Source organism: Oryza brachyantha, chromosome 1 (genome assembly GCF_000231095.2).
Source record: "Oryza brachyantha chromosome 1, ObraRS2, whole genome shotgun sequence".
Lineage (NCBI taxonomy): Eukaryota > Viridiplantae > Streptophyta > Magnoliopsida > Poales > Poaceae > Oryza > Oryza brachyantha.
This window is the reverse complement of record NC_023163.2, coordinates 22,466,525-22,486,544: the sequence shown is the minus strand read 5'-3', so window position 1 is coordinate 22,486,544 and position 20,020 is coordinate 22,466,525. Positions and strand designations below refer to the sequence as shown.

Below are 20,020 nucleotides of genomic sequence, written 5' to 3'. Positions count from 1 at the left end.
CAACGCACTCTATTTATACGCGGCCCATTCCTGGATCCCCGAAGGAGAATACCATAGCGGGTCAGATTAGAGGAAAACTCGCTGTTACTTGCAACACTTTCTCTAATCTCGTTTCGGAAGAGATCCAAATCAAAGAGAAATAGAGCAAAAAAAAAAGATAAATTTGGCATTCTTCTTCTCATTTCTACCCACTAGCTTTAGCTTTCTCCGTTCTTGATCACGCGCGAAAGAAAGGGGGGGAAATTTAAGGGAAAAGGACGTGATTAGCGAGGATGGTGGCGATCGAGAACCATAGCCAGGGCCAGCGGGCGGCGGAGGCTGCGCAGCCACGGATCCCCAAGGAGGCGCGGCGGCTGCTGCACGAGATAGCGGCGTCGTGGGCGGACGTTACCGACTGCAGGGCGCTGCAGGTGATTCCGCTCAAGGGCGCCATGACCAACGAGGTTTACCAGGTGCGCTGGCTCAACGGCGCCGACGGCGAGGCGAAGCCGGCCAGGGAGAGGGATGTGAGGAAGGTGCTCGTGCGGATATACGGCGACGGCGTGGAGCTCTTCTTCGACCGCGAGGACGAGGTCCGCACCTTCGAGTGCATGTCCCGCCACGGCCAGGGCCCCCGCCTCCTCGGCCGGTTCCCCAACGGCCGCGTCGAGGAGTTCATCCACGCAAGGGTAGGTGCACATGCGTATCATCCCGCGCTGCTGTAGCCAAACTGTCTAGCCTTTCTTGCGCTTGCTCCACGATTTCTAGTTGTGTTTTTCCTCCCGATCTTTCTCTCCCTTTGTATTTCTCGTTTTCCTCTGTTTATTTCCATGTGCCTCTCTTAAACTCTGGAATTGGGTAAGGATTTTGAGGGGATTTTGATTGTACTTTGGACAAACGAACTTTGTTGGTTTTGCCGCGTTCGTGTTGTTTTTCCCCCTGAATTAGGCAGGTTTTCGAGTTTGTTCTTGCGTACTGGTAAATTATTGGGCTGATCTCGTAGCAATTTAGGCTTAATGATAGTCTCGTTGATACTTTTCAAGATTCTACCGGCACTGTTCCAAGTTATTTAGGCCTTGTTTAGATCTTAAAATTTTTCTCCAAAAACATCACATCGAATTTTTAGACATCTAAATAAAGTATTAACCATAGAGGAACCAAAAAAAACTAATTGCACAGTTATGGAAGAAATCTTGAGACGAATCTTTTGAGACTAATTAGTCCAAGATTAGCCATAAGTGCTACGGTAACCAACATGTGCTAATAACGGATTAATTAGGCTCAAAAGATTCGTCTCGCGCTTTCCAAGCTAGCCGTGAAATTCGTTTTTCATTTGTGTCTGAAAACCCTTTCAACATCTAGTCAAACATTTGACGTGACACTTTTCCCAAAAATTTTCTCAATCTAAACGCCAACTTCTTGCAGTCTGGTTGGTTATCGTTTTCTGAAGGTTCTGCCGTGGGAATCTGCAATTCCTTAGACCTTTCTTATCTATCATTTCATAAAATCTCTCTTCATGCCCTTATAGTCAAAGATCTTTCCTATTTAACTAGAATTGTTTATAGCCACGCTAGTTATCTCCAAATGTTCGTAAGGGTATTGTCAACAACTGATTTTTTTTCTCCCTTTGACTGTTTCCTGTAGTCGGTGGTGGTATTAATAATTCGGTTGAAATATGTCTTTTTTCGTTTGAATTAATCATGTAGGATTGACAATTGTCCATAAGATAAAAGGAAAAGTCTCTCTCAGAGTACCGTTGATTGAAGACAACTTGCTGGACTTGAGAAAGTAAGGTAGCTGACTAAATTGGCAGAACTGATGAAATCGGTGTAAAGTTTGTGCTGATGAAGTCGATGTAGACAATATGCATGACTTAATTCCATTTTGGAATCTGTTTAGAAAGTGAATTAACCTATTGCTGTTCTTATTCGAAAAGAAAAAAAAAACTAACAGAGGCGCCGAAGCACTTTCTGGATTCTTCATTTTTTTGCTTTACTACGTGTGTCACGCTCATAAAAGGGACAACTTTTGTTGTTTTCTTGAATGAACAAAAGGAAAAAAAAGAATGAATTTTGTTGTAATACTCCTGCAGTCAGATTTTTCTGCTCAAGTTTTCTACTGATAATGAAATGTTATCACGATGGCATAACTATCTTACCTGTTACGTCAGCATACAATAGCTAATGCAATTACTTTCTTTCAGACGCTTTCTGCACCCGACCTTCGTGATCCTGAAATTTCAGCTCTGGTGGCTTCAAAACTGAGGGAATTCCACAACCTTGACATGCCTGGCCCAAAGTCTGTGCTCATTTGGGACCGACTGAAGTAAGGGCTTTTTTTTTTTTCAGATGAATAATTCATACATTGGGAACTTTAATAGGCAGTATAAGACTAACCTGGCCATGGTTTATCTAGGAACTGGCTCAAAACTGCGAGAAACCTGTGTTCATCTGATGAATCCAAAGAATTCCGCCTGGGTAGCCTGGAGAACGAGATTGCTGCATTGGAGAAAGAATTTTCAGGGGATTACTATGGGATTGGTTTTTGCCACAATGATCTTCAGTATGGCAATATCATGATTGATGAAGAGACCAACATGTTGACTATCATTGTGAGAAATATGCATTTACAATAATGTCCATGTGTTATTATTTAATTTTTTTGCTACAATATTATTATTTTTTCCTTGTATCTATTATTTGCAAATATGAAATGTGGGAAGGGGCTATTGAATGTCGGTTGTAGTCTTAGGGGGGTGATGTTTGGCTTTTTTTAATGAAATAAACTACGTGTTCTTAGCGAGCTTAAAAGCCACGGTTGAAAATAAACTACGATAAAAAAAACTCAAAATCAACTTTAAATATAAGATTGAAAATTTAAATTTTAGCTTATAAGCTTAGAAGCAAAAAGACGGGGGGAGTTATAGAACCTTTATGTTCTGCTCTCTTGACTTGTGCGAAATGGGATAGTTGGCGTATCATCTTCACCGGTTGGAATAGCGCAGACCCTTTTCCCCCTTCCACACAACTTGAACTTGTTTGTTGTGTTTCCTCTCCGCTAGATATTTTAAGTTGTCACGGCTCTGCTAAAAACGACAGATTGGTTTTGGAGACTACCTACCATATTGAGGACTGATGCTTGCTCTTCTTATTATTCTTCTTCGTATGACTGTGTGCCAATATGTCACGACTGTTTCTTAAGGAAACCTGAATCCTTCTTTTTTTTTTATTTTACATATATGACAAGCTCCATTTATTGTTGGCAATTTGGTCTTATCCGTTCTTCTCATGTATTTACAGGATTATGAGTATGCCAGCTTCAATCCAGTTGCGTATGACATCGCAAATCATTTCTGCGAGATGGCAGCAGACTACCATTCAGAGAAGCCACATATACTGGACTACAGTAAATATCCAGGTATCCGAAAATACTACCAGTGCATGATGTTTGCTTTTGTTTTGGAACTTAAATCAGTTTACACGATCTTGGCCAGCCTTGCTTATTTGCTATTTGTACCTGTGGCAGACACTGGCGAACAGAAGCGTTTTGTGAAGACGTACCTAAGCAATTCTGGTAAGAACAAATGCATTTTTCGATCATCATGTGAAGATCTGTTTGGTACTACAATGATATTCTAATACAGGAATTCTTTTGGGGAATAATTCTGTTACAAAATTTAATTCCTGACTTCCATTGAATACTCCTACTTTTTTACAATATAATAATTAGCTAAGATATGCTCACAAGATTGCTCACAATTTTGTTTAGTAGGTGACGAACCTGATGCCGAAGAGGTGGAGAATCTGCTGCAAAGCATTGAGAAATACACGCTTGCCAGTCATCTAGTTTGGGGCCTCTGGGGCATAATATCGGTATGTTCATATTCTAGAAGTCCATTCTCTTCTTTTTCCCGATAGAACTATGGAGCTCCATTCTGTCACTATAAACCTGTGCTATTTTCTGACTTCCATCTTATGCAGGATCATGTCAACGATATAGACTTCGACTATAAGGAGTATGCAAGGCAGAGATTCGAGCAGTACTGGCAGAAGAAGCAGGCACTTTTAACTTCTTGAAATGCTGAATATGATCCGCGGCGTCAGGTGGTACCTGAAGGCCTGTGCTGCACATAGCTTGTGCAACGTTACTGACACATAACTCCCTGAAAGTTTGTGAAAAGAAGACGACGGCAACTAGAAGAAACCCGTTTCGGGGTCAGGAGTTCTCATCCCGAAATTTCATAAGGTTCAGCTTCAGGAGGAAGCTATGGGTTTTGGTTGCTTTGTTTATAGTCTGAAAGGCAGCGAAGAAAAGGCCCCTGGTTGCTTGTTGTTTGTTCGACCAGCTAGACACCGGTGTGGTGCTAATGCTGCTGAGTTTCAAGCTTATGTATACCTAAATATGTTATATAATGGATATTACTTTCGTCGAGAGAGTGACTCCATTGAGTCTATTGTACCATACACATGACTCCCCTGTTGAAGAAATAGCCTATATAGATGTACTGTTGTTATGTCAGTTTGTTGATAATATAAGGAAATGGATTCTCATCCCTAGAGCGATGTCCCCTTGTTTTTTTTTATCATTCAAATAGTAATGTTTTTTTAAATGATAAGATAGATTCATATACGATATATTACTTCACAAATAAGCATATCTAAATTTGACATTTGTGAGTGGTAGGAAAAAGAATAAATTAAACTCCGATTACTATATGTATGTTCATAATCTTTTATTTATTTATTTATTTATTTTGAACTTGTAGAAGTCAAATTTCATATTTGCATGTTTGTGTAGTGGTATATACCACACTGATCCATCTTGTCATTTTTTCCATAACTTTTTCTCTTTTTTTTTGAAATTTAAAAGAGTTTCCCGTAATATAAGATGGAAATAAATTGCTAAATTGACACTACAATAAGTGGTTTCTACTTTTTGACACTTTAAAATATTAGTTTCCATTAAATAATACTATAGACATGGTGTGGCTTGATTTCCTGACATTTCTTTCTTTCAATTCATTTTCGTTTTCTTTTCCATGTTCGACTACCTAAAATGACCATTATGTCTTGTCCTACATATGAAAAATATGTTTCTTTAGGTAAAATATATGACAGTATGGCATCAGGTATTCATTTTGATCTACATTTTTGTATGAGCATTGCATTATATACTTTTTCATGAACTTTACAAAGATTTTGCTAGACTAAAAAAAGTGAAGAAATTTATTTTCTGAGAAAGGAATGATTCCTCGATTTTCTATTACCATTAATCAAGTGAAAAAGAACAAAGCAGCCCGTTGGGAAGGAATGGTGCCGACTGCCGAGTAGGAAGCAACTTTAATAGAAAAAATAGCCATGGGCATTACTATCATTTCATGTGCCAAAACAATAAAAACAAGAACTTTGATTAAATGGAGGAAATGCCAAGAAATCAAGCCACGCCATTTTCAATCAAAACCAATTTTTGGAGTGTTGATTTAGCAATTTTCTCTATATTTTCCATGTTCCTGTTCAAGTGTTCCTCTCTGATGCACCACGAGCTAGGAGCTGCTTGAGAAAATTGTTATTACTAGGGTTTCTCTTATCGCAATAATCGTCACAATTATCGTGATAATCGAGCATATCGCCGAGAAATGATAACGGTTTCGGACGGTTTTTTTCCGGGAAAAACTGCCCAAATTCAGAAAAATTGAAAAAAAATTGATGGAAAATTAAGAAAAAAACAATGTGATAGATATACATTTATTGAGTTTAGATGTGAAGAAAATTTTCAAAAAACTCAATAAATCATTCGTAACTTTGAGAAAATACGGCTTGACTTGAGTTAATTGGAGAAAAATATGTTTTTTACACTGCGCATCTGGCCTAACTTGACCCACTAGGGAGAATAACACCCTCCCATGTATGCACGGCCGGTGAAATGATCTAAAATCTCTCTCCCTTTCCCCATTCATTCGCATGGCTGGTGTACTTGACTATGTTTATATGACGGACTTTATGTCATGTTTGTCGACTTAAGCCTCTAGTCGTTGTGGACTTTACTAGATTATTATTGTGAACATCAATATATTATGATTGCCGACTTTGTTATAATATGCATGCTTATTTCATACCATGAATTGTGAATTTGTGATTGTTATCAATATTCTTAATTACTAAATTCTTGAACTATTAGCAAAGGTCATGCCAATTTTTTTTTCATTTTTACTCTACGATTACTCAGGTATACTTTCCTTTTTACCGTAAGCCTCACCATCTTTTTCCCTTATTTCCCCTTTAATTTCGATGTCTAACGGCCTCTATATATTTTAGCTAAAACCGTGCGATTATCGCTTATGTCGGCACGTTTTATTGGCCGAAACCACGTGATTATCGCTTCAAACCGCGATCGCTATATCGTCACGATAACGTCTAAAACCGCGCGATATGAAGGCAAAAACCGTGACGATATTTTTTGACTTTTCAAATTTGAATTTGTGCGGTTTTTGTGAGATAATCGTGATAATCACCGATTATCGTGCCTCGGGGATAAATGGAACCCTAGTTATTATACCATCATCGGCTCAGACCAAGCCTGACACCTTCCTCTGAGTGTGAGCAATCCTTTTGCCATCACGGGCAACGATGCCGTTGACTCAGCTATGGCTCCTAGGGTTCTGCATCACGTCAGTCCCACCAAACTCCTCACATGGTGCGCCCTAGTCAATCCACACCATGGAGAGCCCCACCATGCTCTATATGGAATGGTCATGGGTCGACCCGTGGGTATTTTAGGGTCGATTCTAGTTCAACTACAAAAACTAAATTTCATGTTGTGGTGAAACTTAGTTCATTTTATTAAACTAGAGCTGACCCTAAACTACCCATGGGTCGACCCATGCCCATCCTTAGCTCTAGCTCTAGGCCACGCTGTAACATACTAGATTTCTCAGGGTAAAAGTTTTGCGAAATTATTTTTAAAAAAAATTCAGGACAATATCACATTCGCTCAAAATAGTCCGAATCCACATCTCGGATATTTATATTTCATCCAAATATCGCAAATCCTCTAAATTCATCTCAAACAATAATTCCCCGAGTTCTTTCGTTCCGATTCGTCGTTGATCTCGCGCGAATCGCCATTTTGTGTATTCATCCAATCAAATCCATCCATCCGTCCAGCCATTTATCCATTCACCCATCCAACTCTCTCTCGCTCCCACTGGTCGCCATCTAAATTCCTTTTAAATTTCTAAAACATTGTCTAATTTATTTAGACTAAATCTATCCATCCATCCATCCACCCAGTCATCTATCTTCTTTGTTTTTCTCTTGCGCGCACAGTCTCTCGCTCCGTTTTCTTCTCCGTATGCGCGTTGCTGTCGATGCCTTGCCAAGGCAGCGGACACGTAGCTGCTCCGTTGCCACGCGTCGTCGTTCGAAGTGCGGCCGAACCGACTCGAAGCGAGCTCGTCGTCATCTACTCGGTTGCCGCCTCTCTCCACCGTTTTTGCCCTCCCTCTCCAATCCTTTCTCTCCCGCTGCCGACGACCCAGAGAAAACAAAGCCGTCCATTCCGATCCTTCCCTCGGGGCGGCGAGTACCATCTTCATCTATTTCGTCGCAGCCGGCGCAAGGACGCCGCCGGACTCAACCGGCCGTCGACGCCGTTTTTCACGAAATCCGCCGCTGCCATCGCCATCCTCCAAGATCAAGGTAGCAATCACCTTCGCCATGCTCGTGTACCTCTTTCCCCTCACTTTCCAGAGCCAAATCACCGCCGGAACCCACCGGTGTCGCCGCCACCCGTTGCTCCTCTGTTCGTCCTACATCGGCTGCACGTCGCGCCGCCACCTCCGGATGTCTCGGCCTCACCTGGGCGTGCAGCAGCCTCCGCACAACTCCCCTGAACCTTCCCCAGCCTCTGACCTCACCGGAGCTCGCCGGAATCGGTGCCTCCATGGCAGCCGCCGCCGGCCTGAATCGGCCACCGCCGCCGGCCCTCCCGGCGCCGTCCTGGGCGCCGCCATCTAGGGGAATGGAACCCCCTCGGCCTCCTGGTCCCGTAGCCATGCTCCCCTGGCCGCCCGGCTGCCCTCCATGGTCGGGCACCATCCTGTGAAAGAGAGAGAAAGAACGTGAAGGAAGGAGAACGATCGAAGGAAGAAGAAAGGAGGAGAAGAAAAAAAAATAAATAAGAAAAGAAAAATAAATAAATAAAAGAAAAAAAATGAAAAAAAATAAAATAAAATAATAAAATATTTGGAGTCCATCCTAATTTCTTTTTCTATCCAAAATAAATCCAAAAATTATCCTTTTCTCCAAATTTAAATAATTCTTTCTCCAGTTTAAATAATTCCTTGACTTTCAAATCCCGGATTTAAAATCCGAAACCATCATCCGACTCTTTGAGTCATTCCAAATTCAACGGCGATAGTTTTGTTGTCATCTAAAATTTCGAAGGCATAACCCTAAATTATACCTAGGGTTACTATTCATCCAAAAATTCCTAAAATCCATTTGAAGCCTTTCACACCCCTTTGAATCGTTAATCTATCCCTTTCAGCTCCAGTTTTGTCCTTTCTTTATTTGTTTATTTCGTTTATTTATAGATTTTGTTTATAGGCTTATTTGGTTTGTTTTAATTCGTGTGTGTGCGCGATAGATCAACCCGAAGCCGTCGACGACCCTGCAGGAGCTGACGTGGACCCTGAAGGCTACGTTGAAGCTTCAGAAGACCACGTTGTGCAAGGCAAGCCACGAAACCATCCTTTGATCATTTTGAGAACCTAAGTAGAGAACCACTTAGTTATTTTATGCATTAATTACTTGCAAAGTTATTTTGGCGTATTATTACTTTCAAATAATCTTGTTACATTAGTTACTGTCTTTTTATATACTTGTTATTACAGCCAATACCTTGAATTGTTACATCCTGTACCTTGATAACCTAGGTATAGCTTTGCATACTTCAGAATAACATTGTAGTGGATAATACCACCAAACTTCTATACACATACATCTGTTGTGCCCGTCGTCACATGATGACGCTATCGAGCTACATAAAATATTGTTTTGATATAAATCACTTGCCTTGAGTGATATGGAAGGTGATTCCGGGTGAAGGTTGTTGTTCTGGATACTATGACATGTATTACTGTGTTTATTTTATGCATGTGCTATGCTAATTTGGTTGCTTCCCCGGATATAAGGATAAAAACCCTCTTATGCCATGGAAAATGATATAGTTTGCGCCCATCCACAGGACCGAGTAATCGGACTTAACTTAGTACGTGGTCCCACTATACGAATGACTGTTAGAGGCTCTAGGAGCATATAGGAGTGGACATGTGGAAGGGGCCGCGGGCCAAGTTGACATGATCTCACAACAGTGGCACCCGTGAAAGCAGCGACCCTACTATGTCTTGCTTGTGGCCGAGCGAGTGCCCGACTGCTAGGACGGACGATATCCCACTGGGCGGTACTAGTAGTAAGTGGGACTAATGAACGGTTCCATTATCTCGACTCTGATCCAGTCGTGGTATCGTGTGGGTAACGCTGGGCAGACGCTGCAGAGTCGTATCGTATTCGAATACGCCGTGCTCCTGGTTAATGGAGATGTGTCATTGGGTGATTCCTATTTCTTATGGTATGAGTAGTTTTTATAATTAAAATCTGGATTGGAATCAGATAAGAATGATGGTGGTCTATATTGCTACCTTTTAAACCTTTGATTTATAAATGTTTGCAAATAAACTGTTTTATGAAAATAGGGAAAAATTATTTATAATAGGCTTGTTATCAACCAATCTTGATAAACCCTATATCCTTGTACTACCTGCATGTATTCTATTTGTATTCTTGGTTTGTGGTTTGCTGGGTACGTCAGTACTCACCCCCCTTGCATATAATGTGGTTCAGAGGAGCAGTTCTTCGCCAAAGAAGCGTCAGAAGGTGAAGAGTTCTTTTGTGGCGAGGAGTTCTTTTAGGTCGGCCTGCTCTTAGGCGTTCCTGTGAGGTTTAGTTGGGTTTTGTGTTTGGTTCTTTTGCTTGTAGGTTAGTCTGTTGTGTGAGTTTGGCCGTTTGGCCCCTAAAAGCTGTTGTAGTTGTCTCTTGTATGTTATTTCATGTAAATTATACCGGTATTGTAATTGAAGCCGTTCTGTTTATCAATCTGTGCACGATCAAAATCCTGGACGATCGTGGGTGGTTTCGGGATACCGAGCTCAAACAGGGTATACCTACACACGCCCTATGCCTCCAACGCCTGCTCGGCGGCGCGCCTTTGCGATGCCGCAGGTATCAACTCCTAGAGGTTGGCGGCAGCCGCGACGCCTTGACCACCAGTTGTCGCTACCCTACTCTGACCCAAAGATGTAACTCCTCGTCAACCTAAATGATACGAACACCAGGAACCGTAACGGGTGGTAACCTGTTAGAAGGAAGAGGATGCGGAAGAAGAAACTCAAGGGCATATCTGTCCGAGAAGGTATTCTAGCGTGTTGAACCTATTTTAGAGTGGCATTGTAGTCGATCCTTATTTTGGAATAGTATTTTAGTGAAACCACTCTAGTCCCCAGTAACGACATAATAGCAATTTTCTCAGCAAGTGTAGATATAGATAATATCACACAATTTGTCCGAGTAGTCATTCATCTTCTACGGCAACTCCCTTGCTGATAAGGGCAAGTACAACGCTCAGCTCAGAGACATCTCTAAGACGACATTTTTTATAGAAAACACCTTGCTCAGCTTGGAGACGGTTGTGCCGTCATGTGGCGAGGCCACAGCACTGTCCCATGCTCTAAGATGGTTTGGTTGCATGCAACTTTATGTATTGGTTGCATGTAACAAATATAAACATAGAAAATAATACATTAAATATTATAGAGGCAGCTAAATAGACATCCTATTGTACAACTTGTCTATTTCCTTGTCTATATATAACTTATAGACTGCAGCTGTCTACACTACTATTGTATATGCCCTAAGCCCCCACCCGTGGCGTCCGTAACTCTCTCTCTCGCCGCCGGTCTCCGTCACCCTCCTCCCGCACGGTACACGAAAGCACGAGGCAGTTAGCCCCGCGTCCACCAATCCACGGGGACCCAGCCCGACTCACCCGGGCATCCGCTCACCCAGCGCAGAGCGCACCTAGCGTCACGGGCAGCGGGCAGCCGTGGCCCATGGCTGCTCCCCACCAGAAACGTCGCCTTGTCCTACTCCATAAACTTTGCTATGGTCGTACTAGTTTTATTTTAATTTATTCATTTTCATAATTGTATAAGTAGAATTTAAACTGTTTATAGAGTACATACCGTATTAATTTACTTGTATTTTTTAATAAAAATATTTATTATTTAGATGACATGAAAGAAATGAGAGTGATAAAAATCCATCCCTAAATGATTCTGAATTAACTCCGACTTCATGAGCAGTCCATCCATCCTAAGTCCGTTCGTAACTAACCAAAGGAGGGTAAATTTTTTCACTTTTTTCGTACGCATGCTTTTTAAGTTACTAGACGGTGTATTTTTTATAAAAAGTTTTATATGGAAGTTGTTTAAAAAATTAAATTAACCTATTTTTCAAATTTATAAAAGTTAATACTCAATTAATCATGTGCTAATAACTTTCTTCGTTTTACGTACGTTTTTACGTACACTGATTAAACTGGGCGGCTTAGTCAGCTTCGAACGCACCCTAAGTGAGCTGAACTGCACATAGATAGCAATCTACACTGCTTTCCTCCCTGACTGGTAGCAATAGATTCAAAACTGAACAAATAGCAAAACCGCCGAACGGAATGATGCCACAATCAATCTGATTAGTAATCTGCCGTGTTCAAATGTTAATTACAATCAGATTGTTAGAAGATATTATTACGTACAACTCCTCAGAGCAAGAAGAGGCACACAAGAACAAAGCTAAATGGAGGACAAGCCACTGTGGACATTATTACGTACAACTCCCTGAGTCAGACGAGGCACACAAGAGCCAACCAAAATGGAGAACATGCCACACCCTGGTCTCAAAACACGGTCAGAGTGTGGAAGGGAATGTACACGGTGCTAATTGGGAGCAGAGGGATACTGAAAATTGCGCAGAGGCCATGACTGCAAAGGATTAAGCGGCAATAGACTTCAGAAAAAGCATCACATGTCATTAGATTAGTTCCCCAATGTACGTGGTGCTAGTCCTAGTCAAAAGCTAAAGATTCCAGAAGTGCCTTCTTCCTCAAACGAGAATTGGTCCTCAACCTCTGCGTCGGTGAAGGTAAGAGCTCTCTGCAACTTTTTGGGACAGAAAACCTCAACATCGGTGGTGTACACAGCTGTCACAGGGCGGTGATCGGACAGCCTGATATCTACTGTCCTGTAGGCCAACAGCCTCATTCCCTTACCAAAGGAGATAATTCGATCACACCTGCGAAGGAAAACAATGTTTTTTGTTAGCACACATCACTCATTGCCACTAAGAGTCTCATTTCCTCCGACACAACCTGAATACTTACATCTTAGTAAATAATCATCTTATGAGGTGAATCATGTAAAAACAAAAATGTTGTTCAAAAATACAGGAAAATGAAGAGTGCACGGATCAAAGGTATGAATGAACAGACTCGCATACCAGGCAGGTGTTCTCCTTCCAGATTTTGGCTCATCACTCGTGTATTTCTCTGAGTTAACCTTGTACTTATATGTTGGGGGAAAGGTGATAACTCCTTCAGTCCAACCATCAAATAAATGCCCTTTCTTCAGTTCCCTTTTCAGCTATCATAGAGTAGAAAACAGTGAGGTACTATCAATGTATGGAGTATTTCACAAGAATGCTGCACCGCTGCGGTGCTGCCAAAACTTTACCTGATCATTCTGAAATAAACCGTTCCAGTCCTTCATGGTTATGAATTCATGCGTTTTTTCATATGATAGGTTGATCCTATAATTGAGATCCCCTAACCATATGATCCTTCTGAAATATTAAAAAAAAGATAGATACTAATAAAATTTATATATACTAAAAGCAATATTGCTGTAATTCTTAATCACATTAAATTTAAATGAACTAGAGAAGTAACAGTAATTTTCAAATATAGAGTAATATGCGTAGATGAACTTCCATCATTTATCCCTTGCTATACCATCATATTTAAACAAATAAACTGTGAACTGTCAAACACAATCTAAACTGAAATATTGATCATCATCTCCAAAAATTATCAAATAATATGGATATACCGTGACTTTACTTTAGGTTGATTCTTGAGAGCTGCGAGTTTGCTTACTTACTCATGGTCATATATAGTCTTAGGCACGCTAACTCTGGAAACTGGATTAAATATTGTCCTTCGATGGATTTCTTGCACATCAGCATTCCTTTTTAGTTCATCTCCATCCTTTTCTCCAGATGTCAGATGGCAACATATAAAGCAAAAGAGTGTTTGATAAATGGACATGCTTACGGCTATTGATCCCTGGAGCATGTTCAAGTAAGGAAATTTTAGCCCATTGTTTTCTAGATAAACCATCTACTTACAGATGCATAGTAAATGTACAAGAGATGGTAACTGGCCAAAGTGCACAAAACTGGGTGTTAAACGAAAGTACAACATGATCAATAAGGGCAAAATGTAGTATAAAAGAATGTTAATTTTTCCTGGGTCTAGTGGCAAAGGCTGGAGGTGTAAACCATTTCTACTATTCAAAAACAAAAATTGTTCTCCGTTTTTGGGATTGCTAAGGACTTGAGAATGATGTGATTCATGGAAACTTGCCTTATTACCAATATAGCCCATAGCACCGACGCCTACAGTTGATACTTTCAAATTTTGAATATGTTTCCGCAGGCTTCTTCGAACCCATATTGAAATAAAAACTCCAACCATTTGCTTGCTAATTATTCTTACGAAGTATGGTCTTTTCCTTTTTACTAGTGCACTCTTGATGTTTAAATCACGAACTAAACTATCCTCAGGAAACACACTGGAATCATTTACTGATTTGAAAGACATACATGCCCTTAGAGCCTTCTCTGGAATAAATGGTTTTGTGCTATCTGGAAGATGCTGAGCCAATATATCCAGTGGTTGTTCAGGCCAAATCATTCCAAGCCTTTCTGAGTGGCTGAGTGTTTTAGTTAACATCTTTTGGTGGACTGGCTCTTCCAGACTAGATATATAGTCTTTAAAACTTAAGTTCTGCGATCTATCAAAAATCTTCATGGAGGGCGCCCTGCTGAACTTGTCTCCATTTATAGTAGTTTCAGTAGGAGCAGAAGAGTGCTCATATTTGCTACTGTCAATACTATCATCATCAACGAAAAAAACTGGTTCGTTCCATGGGTGCACTTCCCCACCAACTTCACTGTCAGACTCACTAACAAGCTCATCTTCCACGTCATCAGAAGGCTTGAACCTTGATGGAGAAGGAGGATCACTATGACATTTATATTTTGGTTTATCAGGACTGATCTTATTCAATGTTTCACGAACGATATGTTCCCACATTGTGACAGGACGATTGTCTTCAGCACCAAATATATTCCCAGCATTTAATGGAACAATTTCTTGAAATCTGAAAAAAAGGTTCATTTTTTAAAGGTGATAAAGACAAGAAGGATTAAAACAATGTCATAGTGTAATACTAACAAGTAACAAGATATAAAAGAACAATATCATGCATCAAATGGGACACAATGATTTACCCAAGAACATATATATCAGCTGGCTCCTCCATATCCAACCATTTTTGAATATCCAAGTCATCAGGTGGAAGTCTTCCTGCAACATTCCATGTTCCTACGCAAACCCTGCATATTAAACCAATATTTTAAAGAATAGTGAGAGCACATGGTAGATTTTGTTGGTTTTCGCTGCCAGACTAGGAGTAAATATATGAAGGAACAAACCCAAGTCATTTAGCTTATCTCTAGTAAATTCTTACAGAAAATACTGTGAACAAACAACTAAGCAAGTTTAGATAATCTGAAGGGATAATAAATGCATGCCTGAGTTCCTTAATGTCAATATACTGAGCACGAAGGGTCTCTGATTTGCGTCTTCTATTAAGCCTGCATGGAACACTCTCCATTTGGCTATCTGCAGATTTTACACATTATCAGTGCATAAGAGTAGTTCTTTCTCAGATAGGATGTGTAAGATCATATTCATGATAATATACCGTGATGAATAATTGCCTTTGCAAAGAAATTAGTTAGAAAATACTTATGGTGTTGGTGTGAGGTGTGTAACTAATGTTGGTCAAATTACGATATATGTGCTCAGAAACGGTTGGTTTGTTTATGTGTGTGCAAGTGACTTAAAGTCAACATTGGTCAAAGTGACTTAAGATCAACATTGGTCAATGGTGGGGATCAAGACTAGGTTCGGAAAGGAATCGAGATCTAGCACGATCGGATGTCATATGACATGGTTAAACTAAAGTCAGGATATTTTAGGTCAGCATCGATCAATGATATGATCGAGACTAGGCTTAGGAGGAGTTAAGGTCTAGAATGGTCAAGGATGCCAGGTGATGAGGTTGGACACAAGGTGGCACGCGGTGGATGGCCACCATGTAGGGGGGTGTTAGTAACAGGCTTTACAATGTGTGTGTAAGTGTCAAAAAAATCATGGACAATTTTGGAGGAAAAGCAGAAGGAAGAGAAGTTATTGTTGTAGCATTGTGGAGGCAGAGTAGGTAATTGAATATGGAAATTCAGGATTGAGTCCTAGTAGGTGATGGAGTTTTTAGTATAAATAGACGAGGGGTTAAAGCCATAGAGAATTAGTAAGAGAGATAAAATTACGAGTTGAGATGAGTCCTTTTTATACACTTTGTAAACACATATTGATGTAATAAAGTTTATCTATCATCAAGTTGTGTTCTCTTGATCTTGAGCGGTCAGACCAGCAGCTTAAGGGCAATCAATATCAATAGATTAATTCATCATTTTTGAGGTTGTTTTATTTTCACAAAAAGATTTGGTTGATTGGTTTTTCCTACCGTTCAGGCCCATTTGGTAGGCTTTATTCTTACGGTCCTACATGTGCATGCCAAAGGTGCTTAAGAGTGGTTTTCATACAAAATTAGTAAAAGGGTAATATCTAGTACCTCTTAGTATGTCCAAAAAGTGACAGTATTTTACAATGAGTGAATGAATGAGCTAACAACTGCAGGCAGGTTGAAATTTCAGAGTGTAGAAAAACCAGTGAAATCATAGAATAAGTTGCAAATGAGCATCAGTGCATCAGGGGAAAATAAGTTTTCCACCGTTATTAATATAGTAATTTATTTTGTCGGTGATATGTAGTTCAAGTTTTCGTGCGATGCTTTGTCAGTTTCTAGCTCCCACTTTCGTACAATGAAGAACATGTATGCTGCAACATGCCACAAATAATTGTGTGAATCAAATAAATACCAATTGTCTCAGCGCCCAAACCGCGAAGTCTCCTTTCCTCATCGTATAGCTGGCGCTCCCAACCACACATTTCTGCACAAATCAGTTTAACAATTATTAGAATTTGGTTGGCCATGGTTAGCTGAATCAACACTTAAAGTACAGCTCAAGAAATGAGGAAACATAATACACCAAGCTTGCTAAGAGGAACCAATTTGTGGAGAGAAAAACTGCACATTTATCAAAAAAAAAATTACATTTGTTGTTTCCCCTTTTTAAAGCTGCCTGTTTCATGTGCGGCAATAGTGTTTGTTGCCGTCAGATTCATGTCTTTTTTTTCCCTTTTTTTTATTTCCTTCAGAAATATAGAATATACTGGCTTAGGAACAGGATGGGCAAGCTTGTCGTTTTGAAATTCATTAGACAAAACAAGCATTGTTTTTCACATTCTTTGAATTCAACGTCCATTTTTGTTTTTGTTCTATGTAAACAGAGGGATGAATAAACAAAGTAAAGGATTGGCCTAGGAGTTGGGGATGCACCAACACATAGAACCAAAACAACAACACAATCCACAGTCAGACCTGAGACTCGTTCACTTAGATTTTTTGCAGAAGAAATTGGATGAGGTTAGATCAGAAAGGCATCTCCAAATTTCATTTCCTTAACTCACCTTCCACTTCTGTTTTTTCCCCCCGAAATACCAGAATTCATATGGCAGTGCTAAATTGCTAAGTGGACCAGCTCATGTTGAAAGAAGAAACCGTCAAAAGTTCTCATTTTTATCGGTGGTAAGCAAAATCATCCACCTACCAAACCAATCGATGCATTCTTCTAGTCCACAACTTTCCCTTTCCAAATAATTATGATGGATAAAAAGATCAATTCTGGAGACGAGAAGCCCGCGGCAGAATCAAAATCCGAATGCATTTACAGTTTTATTGAGCTCACAGGGAATTTTTTTTTGAATTTTTTTTTTTTTTGGAAATATTGTCATACTGAAGCCCATGTGCTAGGGAGAGGAGTAGGGTCTGGATCACCTTCGTACTCGAACTCGCTATCGGTGTCGTCGCCGGTGGCGTCGCCCTCATCGGCGCTGAAATCGGACTCCGGCGACCTGATGTTGAGCCATTTCCGGAGCACCGTCTTCGGCCACAGCTGCATGCCGGCGCGCGTCCGACCAAAAGAAGCAGTTAGCCCAGGCTCGAAGCTTAAAAAAAAAAACCGCCAAAAGACGCTAAACCGAGCAACGAAACCTCCGATCCGACAAAGAGACACGGCGGTAGCTAGCGCGCGCCCACCTGCTTCTGCTTCCTTCCCTTGCGCCGCATCGGCCGGGATGAGGCGCCGGCGCCGGCGGCAGGGTGGGCCCCCGTGGCTGCCGGCTCCTGCTGGCTCCCTGACGCGCCGAGCGGAGGCAATGGGCGAGCCGGCGGCGGCGCCGTGGCCCGCGCCGACGCGGAGGTGGAGGAGGCGCCGGCCATTCGCGCCCTCGTCACGGGCTCACGGCTAGCCCACGAACACCGCAGCTAGCGCACACAGCAGCAGGAAAGGCCTCCCCGGCCTTCCCTTTCCGGTTCCTCTTTTATCGAGAGGGCCGAGGCGGAAAACGGCACAACTTTATTATTGGACGTGGACTGCACAAGTGCACAGCAGCAACTTGTACCAGCGCCCGCGGTGGCGGTGGTGGATCACGGCCGCGACGTGCGTGCTCACCGCTTGGCGCCACGTGGCTCGGGGCAGTAGCTCGAGAGCAGCTAGCTAGCCCCCACCTCACCGGGGCGTTCACCTCGTGCCGACCTGAGCTGCGCCAAACCGGCCCGGAGAGCGAGAGCCCGGTTTATCCTCCCATCACCTCACAGGGATTCCCTACTACAGCTACGGGCTACGGGCTACGGGGCCTACGGCTGCCGCTCGCTACCACTCGCTCGCAGGCAGCGAAGCTTCTTTCGACGCGACGCGAGAAAAAGAAAAATACCTGTAGCTTTCTTCTCTCGTCTCGTCGCCGTTGTACGTTACCTCTAGCGCGAACCGGATTTATTAGCCTTGATCATTTGATGTGATTGAAATTTTGACATGCTTGCCGACAGCAGAGTTTTAACGATCTTTACGTACTGCACTCGTCTTAACTATCCCGTTATGCGAATGCGTAGCCGGAGCATAGGCTCGACTGCTCGTGTTTGTAATGGTTGTTGCCTCGCATCGTCATTTCGTCGATGGGAATTTTTACTAGTTAACTCTTTTTTTCAGGATGTGATGCATTTCCGAGTGAAAAATGGACGGTGCGTGCAGGTTTGGAGCTTGCGTGGGCAATGCATGGCGGTGGCTGCCAGCATGGTCACAGCGTATATATCTATTATCTTTCTAAGCAAATCCGCATGCACGTGTTTCCACGCAAAAGCAGCTTGGTTTGGAGGTTGCTTTGCCTGTAGCTTGACAGCGATCAGCCGGATTAGCTATGTCAATTGATGTTTGCTTGCCTGCCTGGCTGCCAGATCTCGTTTACCCTCTTCGCTTCATCTCACTTTTGGGTGCAGCCTTCAACTGGTCCATCATAACCATTGCAGCAGCACTTTTTTAGACAATGAACCACTGCAGCACTAGTATAAAGTTATAAAAAGCTTTTCCACCATTTTCGTTACTTTCATATACGGGAGAAAAAAATTGACCAGTTCAGTTCACGTATTTTTTGAATTCCTGCCCCACTTTACCTTCTACAGTGCTTTACGTGTAATACCAGCAAGTCTACAGTATGGGGCCTACTCAAATATTAATACTGCATCACGCAGAACTTGTGGTTGGTAGCTTATTGTTACTTTGCACAAGTGATGTAAAATAATTAAGGCGTGTTGCCTGGCCCAGAGCACAACTCGAAGGTCGTAAACAACAGGCGTGCTAGCCAACCAAGAAAGAGCGAACCAATGAACGCTCTACCATGATTGACCTTCAAAAAGATCGGGAGTTCATCTTTCGTCGTCTCGTCTGAGATTATTCAGCTGTATCAAAACTAAGTGCAATTAATGCTCTTCTACCAATAACTACGATTGTCATTACGTTTGGTACTACTTGCGTATAGCTGGTTGCCTGGTTCGTGTTTCTTCTAGATTCGGTCTGCAATGATTTGTCTTAAACAATACTACTTTTCTTCTGTTTGTATTAGGCGTACTTTGACTAGATTACGTTTCTGAAAAAAAAAAGGAACGCTATGACACGATGGATCAAACATAAATGTTTCCAACTTCTTAACATTTTCTTGTCCAAGTCGGTGTCACTATCTTCCATCAAACGAGGAGTATATTACATTGAAATCGTACTGAAATATATTTGTTTACCAATTCATGGCATGACAAGTCGAAGCACTGAATCAGACCATGGTCATATGTTTTCTTCAATACAAAAGACGGTGGTCATCATGCCCACTACTCTTATTATCACTGCAATTTTGTTATTTTGTAATTGTACTATATTTTTCAAACTATATTGGAAGTTTACTTCTTTTTCTTAGCGAAGCATCACCTGGTCAGTTTGAGACAATAGAATCCAGTCGGGTCTGCTGATAGGGGAATAAACCATCATGGCATCTCTTCCTCTCTCTTTTTCTGAAGGGAGACAAACCATGTTCTGTAGTACCGGGCGTCTGATTAAAATTCTTTCGTGCAATT

The 20,020-nt window shown here is 41.5% G+C and overlaps 2 protein-coding genes across 3 annotated transcripts; one reads left to right on the top strand and one right to left on the bottom strand.

Annotated features, from left to right (window-relative positions):
• The first annotated feature begins 40 nt into the window (after positions 1 to 40).
• On the top strand, positions 41 to 4,440 carry LOC102713685 (probable choline kinase 2). 2 transcript variants are annotated; one of them, XM_006644560.2, is made up of 7 exons: positions 41 to 668; positions 2,183 to 2,304; positions 2,395 to 2,590; positions 3,279 to 3,396; positions 3,505 to 3,552; positions 3,748 to 3,851; positions 3,960 to 4,440. In XM_006644560.2, the coding sequence occupies exons 1-7, from the start codon at positions 273 to 275 to the stop codon at positions 4,053 to 4,055; spliced, it is 1,080 nt and encodes a 359-aa protein (XP_006644623.1). In that variant the 5' UTR covers positions 41 to 272; the 3' UTR covers positions 4,056 to 4,440. The 2 variants fall into 2 exon arrangements, with proteins under 2 accessions (XP_006644623.1, XP_006644624.1); XM_006644561.3 differs by having other exon boundaries at positions 47 to 668; positions 3,751 to 3,851.
• Positions 4,441 to 11,759: 7,319 nt separating this feature from the next.
• On the bottom strand, positions 11,760 to 17,908 carry LOC102717581 (type IV inositol polyphosphate 5-phosphatase 3). The gene is made up of 10 exons (XM_015832706.2): positions 17,660 to 17,908; positions 17,399 to 17,516; positions 16,380 to 16,451; positions 14,967 to 15,057; positions 14,664 to 14,768; positions 13,735 to 14,533; positions 13,250 to 13,434; positions 12,824 to 12,932; positions 12,591 to 12,733; positions 11,760 to 12,386 (listed from the first exon to the last, which is right to left on the bottom strand). Exons 1-10 carry the CDS (start codon positions 17,840 to 17,842, stop codon positions 12,164 to 12,166), a joined length of 2,028 nt encoding a protein of 675 aa, XP_015688192.2. The 5' UTR covers positions 17,843 to 17,908; the 3' UTR covers positions 11,760 to 12,163.
• Between the last annotated feature and the right edge of the window lie 2,112 nt (positions 17,909 to 20,020).